Source organism: Pteronotus mesoamericanus, unplaced genomic scaffold (genome assembly GCF_021234165.1).
Source record: "Pteronotus mesoamericanus isolate MK-2021 breed Mesoamerican mustached bat unplaced genomic scaffold, CSHL_Meso_final scaffold_85, whole genome shotgun sequence".
NCBI lineage: Eukaryota > Metazoa > Chordata > Mammalia > Chiroptera > Mormoopidae > Pteronotus > Pteronotus mesoamericanus.
The window spans coordinates 39,253,454-39,266,694 of record NW_026555329.1 but is presented as its reverse complement, the minus strand read 5'-3'; the positions used below and the strand labels follow the sequence as shown (position 1 = coordinate 39,266,694).

At 39.0% G+C, this 13,241-nt stretch overlaps 1 protein-coding gene across 1 annotated transcript in view; it reads right to left on the bottom strand.

The window, feature by feature from the left end:
* The window catches only part of PRKAR2B (protein kinase cAMP-dependent type II regulatory subunit beta), a 108,025-nt gene extending 95,136 nt beyond the window's left edge, over positions 1-12,889 (bottom strand). The window contains exon 1 of the mRNA XM_054564372.1: positions 12,346-12,889. Coding sequence (XP_054420347.1) covers positions 12,346-12,655 — 310 coding nt within the window. The 5' untranslated portion in view covers positions 12,656-12,889. The remainder of the gene's footprint in view (positions 1-12,345) is intronic.
* Between the last annotated feature and the right edge of the window lie 352 nt (positions 12,890-13,241).

Genomic DNA, 13,241 nt, shown 5'->3' with positions numbered 1-13,241 from the left:
ATTATATTTCATGTAAACATTTTAAAACTTATTTATGTGAAGAATTATTAGGAGACTGTTAAAATTTACATGTGTAAGAGGGTTTCAATCACGTTAGAAATACACGTGTCAGACATTTATCATCATTTAGACAATTTTCAACTAAGTTTAGAGTATATTTGAGCACCTACTGTGGGCAAAGTGCAGTGCACACAGGAAAACCAAGAGAGAGCATATTCCTGCATTTTCCTGCCTGCCTGTGGTGAGGACACCTGACATCTGCAAAGCTTACTCTGATGTAAGGCATGTTCGTACTGTCATATTGATACCATTAATGTCAACCAGAAAACCCTGCAAAAATTTCTGGTAGGGTGCAACGTAAGCTAGCCTTTAAGAAAGAGTGGGATTCAGCAGCAAGTTAAGGAAAGAGGACTGGGCAGTCAGGACCAGAATAACTTATGTAACAATGTTTAGTTATATCAGTTAAAATGTGATGTGCTTCTACAGATTGTGTGTTAATGACTATTTAATGAATATTTACAAAAGAATCGCCTTTTCTTCATGTCTCTTTACAGTTAAAATGCATTTAATAGGTAATATAAGTATATGATAAACATTTTTTCAAAAGACAAAAAAGGAGACAGTGAAAAGTCTCCCTCCTAACCAGATGTCATCTTCTGAGAGAGCTACTCCATGAAACTGCGTTTCTTTTAACCTCTTTAAGCTTAGATTTTCTTCTAATTCCAATTGTCAGTGAGAATATGAATAAAGCATGTCTCTTCCATGCTTTAGAGATTCTTAAACACCTATAATATGATATGATTCCTTTTGTCCATCCCCAAAATTTGCATCAAGAATATTGGTGCTCCATAATCTAGGGTGGAGTTCAAGGTGAAGACAGGAATACAAGTTTAAGAAAAGACCTGGATCTTCCCTACCAGAGTTTTGGTTTTATTTCCTTTTTTAAAAAAAACAAAACAAAACAGGATTTCCTCTATTCTTCCACACTTCTGTTGAGTCAAACAACTAACCTAATGAATGTCCATTTCAAAAAGCACGCGAACACACAGTAACCCTGCCTATGTGCAGGTCCTTTATAACCTAACAGCTTAAATCAGGAAACCAAAGTTGATCATGCTATCTTATATATTAATAGAGTATTGAGTTGTGTTGTGTTGTTCAGAGCTGTGGTCTACAAAATTGGTTCATGCACTCCAGGCAGAGTATAAGGTGACCCTTTGGTGTATTGGAAAAATCAGAACTTGTTTACCATTACTTTTTATTTTCAAAATTTATATTCTGGGAGGCTTTATCATCTACATAATAAACTAATATACTGGTACATGTATAAAATTTATAAATACATATATTGGGAGTGCATATTCAAATATATTTTGCTAATGAGGGTACATAATCAAAAAAATTTTGAGAATTAAAACAGTTGAGTATATGAGGTGCTACTTCTAAAAATAAACATTATCTTGAGTTTTTGAAGTACTATATACTAAGTGCTAATTTGGGTGTAACAGACAGAGAAAAACTGTAAAACAGATAGATCAATGCTGGACTAGAATGAAAATTTTTAGAAAGAAAAGTAGGTAGTTTACTTTTTGATGTGTTTTTTTCCAACCATATTACCCTGTAAAAATTACTGAAAATGAAGTACATGTCCCATGGTTAAGGGGATAGGCTCTGAATTAAGACTATGGGGTTCAAGTCCTAACTATACCACTTACTTTGGGTGGCGGGAGGCGGGGGTGCTAAATATGTATAACCAGCATTTTTTCAATGTCTTGTTCTTAAGCACCCAAAATGTCAACAATTATTAAATAAAAACAGTATCATTTAACAAACATTAGCTTTCTACAGTAACTGAAATGAAACAGCTGAGTCATGTTTTAATTTAGATAGCCTTTTGGAATTATGCTTTTGGGGTCTGAAATGTATTTAAACAAGTGGAAGCTTTTTTCCTCTCTTTTTTTAATCCAAAAAAAAAAAATTCCCCTTAATATCACTGCCATGAACTATTTTGTCTTGGAACAGCTAATGTAAATTAAACAATGTCAGTCCCTTGCCAAACAGATACCGGAATAACTGTATACAGTATATCTTCTTGGCTTCACTTTTATGTGGAACATGTGTTTATATTTTGACCTTTTGTCTTTTTTTTAAAATATAGAAACATTTTTAAACAGCAGCAACTGGAATGAAGTTCTTTTTTAGTTTCCAAACATATTAAGCTGCACATGGCAGACCCTATTGCTGAAACGTTTATAAATGTTACACCAATTGTGTTTATGGATCTGATTTTTTTAGGTTGTTTTGTTTTTGTGTAAGTCATGACCTACAAACTTTAGATCAAATTCTTTCCACAAAATAATTGCATAATGGAACAGTCTGAGTCATTTTGAATTTCTAAAACACAAAATCTGCCTCTAGAAAATAAAGGTGATGATTGGCATCATAGTGAGATTTTTGTATGGGGTTTTGTGATGATCCCAACCACACCGAAATGGTATGTTTAAGAGTAGAAGGACAATAAAAACAGGGTCGAGAACATGATGACAATAATTCATCCATGCAGAAATATCCCTGTATTCTTTTTACTTTTCAATTGTCTCTTCTTAAGCATACAGAAATAAAGTCTAATATGAAATTTCACTGCAATGAAAAAAATCGAACAGAAAAAAATGGTAATTCAGGAGTTTCCAGCCAAGATGGACACATAAGTAGACACATTTTGCTTCCTCACACAACCAAAAGAAGGATAACCACCAATTTAAAAATTTAAAAAAACAACCAGAACTGCCAGAAAATCAAACTGTATCCAAGTCCAACAACCAAGGAGTTAAAAAAAGAACTTTGCATCCAGCCTGGTGCGGTGGGGGGGAGGGGGAGACGACAGGCAGCAAGGCAACAGGCCAGGTGGGTGAGGAGGTGGCTGGCAGACTGGGATATCCCACATTCGCGTGTGGACAAACCGGGAGGAACAACTGGGGAGCGAGACAGACTGCGGAACCCAGGATTCCAGCACAGGACACTAAAGCCTCAAAACATCTGACCATAAAAGCCTGTGGGGGTTGTAGCAGGGGGAGAAACTCTCCATCTCACAGGAGTGTTCGTTGTAGAGACCCACAGGATCCTACAATGTACACAAACCCACCCACCAGGGAATTGGCACCAGAAGGGCCAAATTTGCTTGTGGGGAGCAGGGGAAGTGACATAGAGTGGGAACCACAGGCAAGGAAGCTAGCAAGCAGCACTGTTCCTTCTCTGACCCCTCATCCACCAACAGCTCCACAAGCAGCTAAGTGGGTTGCCCTGCCCTGGCAAATACCTAAGGCTCCACCCCTTACAGCATAACAGGGGCCAAGACAAAGAAATATGGTCCAAAGGAAAGAGCAGATCAAAACTCCAAAAAAAAAAAAAAAAAAAAAAAAAAAAGGAACTAAGCGACAAGGAAAGAGACAATCTATCAGATGCAGAGTTCAAAACACTGGTAATCAGGATGTTCACAGAAATGACTGAATAGGTCGCAAAATAAAAGAAGAAGTCTATACAAAGTGAAATAAAGAAAAACACACAGGGAACCAACAGCAAAGGGAAGAAAATTGGGACTCAAATGATTCGGAGCAGAAGGAAGAAATAAATATTCAATCGGAACAGAATGAAGAAACAAGAATTCAAAAAAAATGAGGAGAGGCTGAGGAACCACCAGGACAACTTTAAACATACCAACATCTGAATCCTAGGAGTGCCAGAAGGAGAAGAGCAAGAGCAAGAAATTGAAAACTTATTTGAAATAATAATGAAGGGAAACTTCCTCTATCCGACGAAGGAACTAGATATACAAGTCCAGGACACTCAGAGAGTCCCAAAGAAGCTGGGTCCAAGAAGAGACACACCAAGGCACATCATAATTACATTACCCAAGATTAAAGATAAAGAGAGAATCTTAAAAGTAGCAACAGAAAAGGAAAGAGTTGCCTATAAAGGAATTCCTGTAAGACTATCAGCTGATTTCTCAAAAGAGACCTTACAGGCAAGAAGGGGCTGGCAAGAAGTTTTCAAAATCATGAAACGCAAGGCTCTACATCCAAGATCACTCTATCCAGCAAAGCTATCATTTAGAATGGAAGGGCAGAGAAAGTGCTTCCCAGACAAGGTAAAGTGAAAGGAGTTCCTCATCACCAAACCCTTATTACATGAAATGTTAAAGGGACTAATCTAAGAAAAAGAAGATGATCAAAACTATGAAGAGTAAAATGTCAACAAACTCACAACTACCAACAACTGAATGTAAAAAACAAAAACTAAGTAAAGGACTAGAACAGAAACAGAATCACAGAAACGGAGATCACATGGAAGGCTAGCAGTGAGAAGGAGGTGGTGGTGGGAGAATGGGAGAAAAAAGAACGAGAAGCATAATTGGTAGGTACATAATAGACAGGGGAAGGTTAATAATAGTATAGGAAATGGAGAAGCCAAAGAACTTATATGTACAACCCATGTACATGAACTAAGGGAGGGTAATGCTGGGGGGGGTGGGTACAGGATGGAAGGGAATAAAGAGGAGAAAAAATGGGACAACTGTAATAGCATAATCAATAAAATATACTTAAAAAATGGTAATTTCAAAGGCAAAAATAAAAAAGTGCTTCTCTTTAGCCTAGTATGGCAATTTTCAACCTTTCTCATCTCATGGTACACATAAGGTAACTACTAAGATTCTGAGGCATACCAAAAATATATTATACTTTATGCTGATCTGACCAAAAAAAAAAATAGGTATAACTTTGATTCACTCACACCAGACAGCTATTGCTTTTGGCTGTTGTCATTTTTTAAATTCGGCAACCTAAGGGGAAAAAGGGTCAGTGCCCCTGACTAAATAGTCAAGTACTGCATATTTTAAAATTTTTTGCAAACCAGTTGAGAATCTCTGCCTTAATTTCCTATACCTTAAACCTTATCTATCATCCTGATGGAAAACAGGAAGAATTCATAATAAGTAAGTTAATATAAACAACACTCAAAATGTCAGTGATAGTTCTATGTACAAGACCAACATCAACTAAATTTGGATTTAGGAACTTCTCTGGCTCTCACCTCTCCACTTGTTACATGAAATAGATTTTATATACCATCTATGAGACAATCGCTGACAAAAGGGTTGATTCTTAATGAGTCTAGAGATAGAACACTTAAGAGAATAATTTTTTTTTCTTAAAAAAATGGAGGAGTTGGTTCTCAAAAGTTTCTGCAGTGAGTAGCTGAGTGAATCAGCATAACATCCTATCTTCCAAAATTCACATCTTCCTTCTCTAGACCTCAGCCCCTTTCTGGTATCGTGTGACTCTGGGCACTAATAAAGTAGACTCTGTAGTCAGTTACCCAGTCTCCTTAACTAAACCCCTTACTCTCAAATAGTGCATCAATCCCAACCTCCACCATAGCCTTCTCTTTTGATTACTCTCATTAAATGACTTATTGGGTTATGGGCCTGGCTGGTGTGGTTCAGTTGGTTGAGTGTGATCCAGTAAACTGAAAAGTCACAGGTTTGATTCTGGGTCAGACCACATGCCTAGGTTGCGGGTTCGGTCCTGTTTCAGTCCCAGTCTGGGAGTGTACAAGAGGTAACAGAAGGATGTTTCTCCGTCGCATTAATGTTTCTCTCCCTCCCTCTAAAATCAATAAGCATGCCCTCAGGCAAGGATATTTTTTTAAAAAAGAAAACTTAATGGCTTATAATTTAACTCCTCATTGATCAATTCAAATATCTGTTAGTATTTACATAGTTTAAAAAGAAACATTGGTTTCTGACACAGTTATGAACAAAATCTTGACAGCTGGAAATTTGCTAGAATCTATGAAATGAGATTTGCAACAATAACCATTAAATATTTACTCCAGTCCCACCCAGACACAGCACATTACTTTATGTGCCATCTCAAATGGAAAACTTGTAACTATCACATTAAGTAATGGCTAAACAGTTTGATTTTTATGGTAAGTAGACACTGGAAGTATCCAATGCTTTAATTTTTGTCTAGGTGTTTTCATTTTATGCCCTCCTCTCCTGAAGACTAAAATAAAAGATAAGAGTTTGAGAAAAGACACTATTTCAAGTACTTTGATTTTCTAATTTCAATACTAAAGCAATCCACTTAATATTACTATAAAAATTAATAATGTTCTTAACTGTTTACTTTGAAAATCATAATCACCATCTATAACTCAAAATATTTTAAAAATCTCTAATAATATTCATTTATGCACATAAGTAAAGTAATCATTTCAGTATTTTGGCCATCTGTCATAAATGAGGTAATCCATCTCAGGAGGATTTAAAACTCCCACGTAAATTTCTAATAGCCGAAGACCATTAAGTCTCATTAATTACAAAATCCTGGGCTGGGCTCTTAGCTACAAATTATGCGTTGAACAGATGTGGGGGTTTTTGCTTTTGTATTTTTTACTGTGTAACACAATTACATGTTAAATCCTAAACAGAACTGCACGTAAACTTATTTCCTACTTCGTATCTCTAAAAAGTACAAATGCTTAATTCATTTCCACCAAATACAATAAAATTACTATTCTGTAAGAAAAGTTTGCACTTCTGTAAAATTTCATATTAATTTGTTTAACATGCAATCAATGTTTGCTAAGTGCACTGTCCTATAGGACTTACAAATATTAAACGATTTATCTTTGTAACAACTTTATGAGGTAGGTACTATAACATGTCAACATGCCTAGCACAGCACTCCGTACATAAAATAAAATAAATGTTGCCTGAATACCTGACTTTCATCAACATTTTTCAAACTGATTAAATGTATTTAAGAGGTTGATGATATATTAGGACATTTTAACTTTTAGTTACTTGCTTAAGAAAACTACAACCAAAATTTCTTGTCATATGTTGACAGCTACTTGTAGTAGGAGGCAAGAGCTGACAATTGGTTGCTTTGTCTCATAATAATCTTTAGTCGCCATAGAGAGTGCAAGTTCTTATATAAGGGCACACAGAAGAGAGCCTAATAAATCAGCCAAAGCAACAATTCTTTAAAGCTATGATTACTCTACAATTTTCTGCTATCACTTAGGCCATGAACTCAATAGATAACCATTTTTCTTACTCCCAGTATGAGCATGGTAAGAATATTTTCACAGCAGATTCTTGATAGGTCAATCCATCTACTCCCCTTACTGCTTTTCCAGGATCTCATTTTAGGAAGGCCACATAAACCATTTCAACAGATGAATTTCTGACTTTCATTCTTCAAGCTAAAATGAGGCTTTAGTTCTAATTCCGTCTCTAACAGATACTTGCTCATAATCAACTAAGAAAATTTTTTCGCACATGACTCTTCTCAACTCTCCTCCAACCATTTCTTCTCACAATAAATAACTGTTCTCTTAGTCTCCCACTGCCACAACCATCACAAGCTCCAACTTTCCAATATTCTTCATGGTTCTGAGGATCCCTTTAAGCTGTAAAAAGTCAATGGTAGATGAGAATCTCCAACAAAGATCTGACATAGGTCAGTGTTAAGAGGATTAAGTCATAGTTTTTACCTGGTAAATTTCTTTTTATATACCTTTGACATGCTTGCTTATTAGATATGGTTCTGTGTTTCTGGCCTGTGTATCAACTTTGAAATCTAGATCTTTTTCTTCTGCAATATAGTAAATTACTCCTTCCATAGATTATATTAGTTTATTTTTCTTCCAGGTTGATTGCTTTTCATATACAATATGTATAACTTATTTTGTTGTGACCACTTATCTATTTATCAAGGTATTTTCAAATTTTATTTATTTAATGTTATAATTTTAGGAATTTCACTGAAACTATTGCACAACAAAACATCTCACAATCATGCCTATACAAAACCACTGCAGCTACTCTTTGCTTTTCAAAAGTTCATGTTACACCACTTTGCTTTCACAAAATACCTGCATTAATGCATACTTGTTTTTGCTAACTGAAAAAAAAGCCAAAGAGGATTTTTGTTTTCATGAAAAAAAGCGAAAGGTAAAAAGGGATCAGCATTTGTTTCATAGCTAGCCATGATAGAGGTAGTGCATACCCTGAGCAGCCAGAGTGGCACTACTTTTATTTTGTGTTATCTTTAGGTTTTATGTGCTGTTTGGCATGATTTGGTGGGGTATTTTTGGTGTCTAAAATTTTTCCATATAAATTAATGGTACAGTTGACTCTTGAACACCACAGGTTTGAATGAGTCTACTTTTATGCAGAATTTTTTAAGTAAATACTGTAAATTTATTTTCTCTTCCTTATGATTTTAATTATTTTATCTAGCTTACTTTATTGTAAGGATACAGTATATAATACATATTAACAAAAAATATGTTAATCAACTGTTTATGTCATCAGTAAAGCTTTTAGTCAACAATAGGCTATCAGGAGCTAAGGTTTGGGGTAATCAAAAGTTATACATGGATGTTTGACTGCATGAGGGGTTGGCACTTCTAATGCCCATCCCCACCCCTTCTTCCTGTTTTTCAAGGGTCAACTGTAATTGCTTCTTCACTTTACAGAAGATTTCATAGGAACACTACTTTCTGACGGGGAAAACATGTAATTTCCAGAGATTCCACTACAAACTGCTATTAATCCAACTCTTTGTCCTGTAAACTCTAAACCTTTCTAATAAATTCCAAGCCTGGGAACACTACCTTTTCAGAAGTCATAGGCCAAGCTTTATTCACTTCTACAGGACGGGAAAGAGGGAGGCAGGGCCTCCACTATAGCTTCTTTCAGGACCTCAGAAGTTCCCCAAAAGGGGATCAACATGTGCAATTATTCTTCTAACATCTAAAAATTGCCTTTTTCACCAGAATTGATAGCAAACAGGAAATAGAAATCAGAAGTGATAAAATTAGAAAAAAATAGAAGAATGGGAAAGCAGAAAAGTACAGACCACCTTCACACACCTATTTGACCTGGTGCCATCGATGACCATGCTACCAGACCCTGGTTGTTGTTTTTTTATTCTACCACCTCTAGGAGGTCAATGTCACATGCTAGTGAGTCAATGGGCACCAGCTCATGGTCAAAAACTTACGTATTTGCCCATTCTCTCATAAATACCAGTATTTGTCCTAAAGGGATTCATGAAAATGGGTAAGAACCAATCAATGCACTTTTATCACCATTACTGGGGAAAACAACAACAGGAAAACCTGACCTATGAGTCAGCCCATAGAACAAATTTAATTTAGGAAGAACTCCCTAATAGGCCTGGGTCAGAGAGATGTAAGAAAACAGGCTCTGCTACTTACTAGCCCTGTGTGTGACCTTGGATAAGTTAATTTTTCATAGCTCTAAAGATAAAGCACATTAAGGTAGAGATTGACATTAAAAAATGCTAGTGATGTCAGCCCTCACCGCCTTCCAGAGATAAAAGCTGGGAGTGAGTACAGGAGCCAAGCCCGCCTGTGTTCCAATCCTGGTTTTGCAGCACACTGGCTGTAAAACAGTGCGCACATGACAGTTTTATCTTTCTCATAAAGGTGGGATAATGAATTGGAGCATTTAGCTAGTGCCTAGCACAACCAAATGTCAATAAATGGCAGCTACTTTTTAATGGTTAATACAAGAAAGAGATATTATTGTCACTGTTGATCAATGTTTCTCAAAATGTAGTGAGGGAATGATGAGAATCACAAAGACCTGGCATGTCTGGGGAAAAAAAAACAAACATGCCCCAGCCCAACCTATTCAAACAAGCTCTCCAAGACCGGTACCTAGGAATATTCATTTCTGAATCATATTTCCTTGAGATGCATACTAAAATTTAAGAATTATTGACCCAGCTGGCTTGTGTTGTATCACAGTAAATACTTATCTTCCAGTGCTTCTTTACTTTGCTAGGAGAATTACCCGGTAACTGTTTAATATACATATATACCCACACATACATATATATGTGTATGTGTATATGTGTATATATATGTGTATGTGTATACATATATATGTATGTGTGGGTATATATATATTTTGGCACTGTTTTGGATCTAAACATTGAATTGATAGGCTCACTCCTACTTTGTTTTCCAACGGCATTACTTTGACCTTTTTCTCCCTCTCTGACCAGAAGCTGGCACACTATGGCCTTGGCCTGTGGCCAATTTTATACAACCCCAACCTCCAGAGGGACATGTGTTCAAAGTGTTGTTTAAAAAAAAGAATATGCAATAGAGCTCAAATGTGGCCCACAAAGTCTAAATAAAGTATTTACTGGCTGAAGCTTTAGAAAAGTTTGCCAGCCACTGGTAGCCTGAAAATGTTTTTAAACTCCAAGTCTCAACACAATTTATTTTTTTTTTAAGGAGAGAATTGATTATAATAGATAATATTCTAGTAGATAGTTCCCACTGCACCTAGTAGAGGGAAGTACCATTGCCAAAGTTTCTGATGTTTTGTGTATGTGTGTGTTTGTGTGTGTGTGTGTACTGGATAATGACCAAATTGTATTTGGTTGCAATCAAAAAAATTTTCAAGTCATTGAAGGTGGTATAATTGGTTAACAAGTATTTATTAAAACTCACAGAGTAATTCTTACCATAAGGGTGCCTTGGGGAATATAAAACCATACAAAATGATCCCTTTACTGTTTAGAAGTTAATAGTTTATTTTTTCATTGCAAAACGGAAATGAAATCTGCTCTGCGTATAATATACACGGCTGTAAGGAAAAAATGGAATCAACAATGCCAAGTACTTCAAAAGCATTATACAAAATATTTTAGTTATATGAAACCGTATTGAGCATATACAGGTTCCTTAACAAGTGCCTTAGTTCCTAGTTTCCTCCAACCTTGGAAGCCATTTATTTTTTCCTTTGTGTGCATGCATATGCATACGTATGCACATATGTGTGCGTGTGTGTTGGAAGCATAAAGAGGAATAACATTAGATGCCTCTGTCCTTTGTGTCATCCACTAATGGCTTCTCCTCATCTATTTAAAGTATGTATTCTTTTACCCTTTTCTTGTTTCTAGTAAGAAAATTATTTGATTAAATTCTTGTACAAAAAAAATTTAAGACTGATTAAATTTTAAGTAACAATCTTTCCCTTTTTCTTCATAGAGCACCAATTTCCAGGGATTCTGTGATTGTTTCAAACAAGCTAAAAATATGTTAATTTTATAATATTGTTCAACAATTTTGCAAAGAAAAGAAACACCTTCCTAGGTACATACGCAAGAAAATGACATTTGAAAAGGTTTTCATTATATGAAATACGCTGCAGGCACACAAACCACAAGCAGTGTAAATAAATAAAAGCTGGTGCAATGGTGAATGCATGTTTGCCTTATACCACAAAGAGAAACACTTGCACAGTGCACACCATGTTGTTTTAACTTGGGATGCCATAAAGATGGGATTTAGGCATTTTTGTAAACACAGGAGGCTGTAAATGTGGGTGTGTGTGAGGGAAAAAGGGTTGTAAGCAGAAGGGGTGGGACTTGCCAGGAGCAGCTATTTGAGAAAATTCCTTTTTCTTTCCCATTCATTCTTTCTAGCTTCAGTGTCTGGCACAGTCTTAACAATTACTCACTGGCTTTTCATTCTAAAGACAACCAACAAGCTTTCAAAACTTCCTAGTGTTTTTCACACACTTATTTTTTAAACAGCAACAAATCACTCAATATTTGTTTTATTTAAAAAACAAACTATAAGCCCATTTCCTCATTCCAAAGACCCCGTGTCTTACAGGTCATAAAGGATCTTTTGTTGTGTGTCCAAAAATAACACAACGCAGTATTGGTAAACGGTAAAATAATAGATTACTTTGTTTCCAAGAATGTCAAAGCTACTACTATAAATTTTGTTCTGCCCCAATCTCATGCTCCTTTCAGAAAATTTGCCCTCCTAACAACAAAGCCAATCCAATCGAACACCTCTCGCCTTTTCGCTTTAGACACTCCATTAATAAAGGGCTGAAAGAGGATGCCAAGCGGACCAGTCTTCTGTATGCACAGTGATATCCATCCAAAGCAGTATCTCCAACCACAGAGAAAGTTGTCTTGCAGATGCCCACCCCCAACCGGCGGTCCTCTGCCTCACAGCCCAAGACCAGAGGGGCAGACGGACAGAGAACCCTTACCTTTCAGCTCCCCACGCCAGAGGAGAAAGGCATGACAAGAGAGCAGAGTAGGAAGGTGGGCGAATTGGAGAGACAGAAATGGATGCTGAGGGGGTGGGCAAGATGGGAAGGTAGAGAAGGTGGATAATGCGGGGAGAAGTAGGTGAGCAAAGCTGCGGAATTGAAGAGCACAGGGGGGACAGGCGGTGGGGAGAGGGGGCGCGCAGGCAGGCAGTCCTCACCGTTGAATGCCCCTGTATCCGCGGCCTCCTCCTCCTCTTCCTGCTCCCCGTTCTCAGAGTCGGTGTGCATGGGCTCCTCGGCAAAGTTGACCCCCTTACTGGGGGTGCCGCCCCCAGCGGCGGCGCCCTGGTCCCCCCAGGTCCTGCCCTCATGGCCGGAGCGCGCGACGCCTTTGCGCTCGTTTTCCTGCTGCAGGCGCGTGAAGTGCTGCAGCGCGAACTCCAGCAGGTCCGCGGGCTGGTGCCTCAGCACCTCCACCGTGAAACCCTGCAGGAGCTCCGTCAGTCCCGCCGGAATCTCGATGCTCATCCTGCCTTCCGGGCGGCGGGCGCCTGCGCGCCGCCCTCGCCCCCTCCCCGGACAGGCCTCGGGCCCCGCGGCCGCCGACCAAGCGCGGACGGTGCTGGAGGCGCTACCGGCTGCGAGTGCAGCGCAATGGGCCTCGGCTGCTGGGCTGGCCCAGCACGCGGCTGCTCGGTGCGACAGCGGCAGCAGGGCGAGCGCGGCCCGGGAGGGCTGGCAGCATCTCCGGCTCCTCCCGCTCCCGCCGCGGCCGCTTCTCTCCCCCGCCCGGGCCGCCCCGCCCCCACCCCGCCGCAGCGCGCAGGAGGGAGCGCCCGAGTGCGCTCACGTGACCCCCGGAAACCATGGTAACCCAGCCTGCGGGCGGGTTTGCGGGGAACGGAGCTCCCGCGCGCGGCCGAGGCATGGGGCCCCCACTCCTCGTTATCGAGCGTTGTTCCCCGCTGCAACTAGCCTCGCCTAGCCGTCCACCTGTCAGCACGCTCCGAGCGGGCGGGCCACCTGGCCGAATTCTCACTCGTCCTTCACCGCGGGGAGCCCACGCTGCTGGCCTGAGGCGTGCCCTGAAACTTAAGCCTCCACCCCGGTAGTA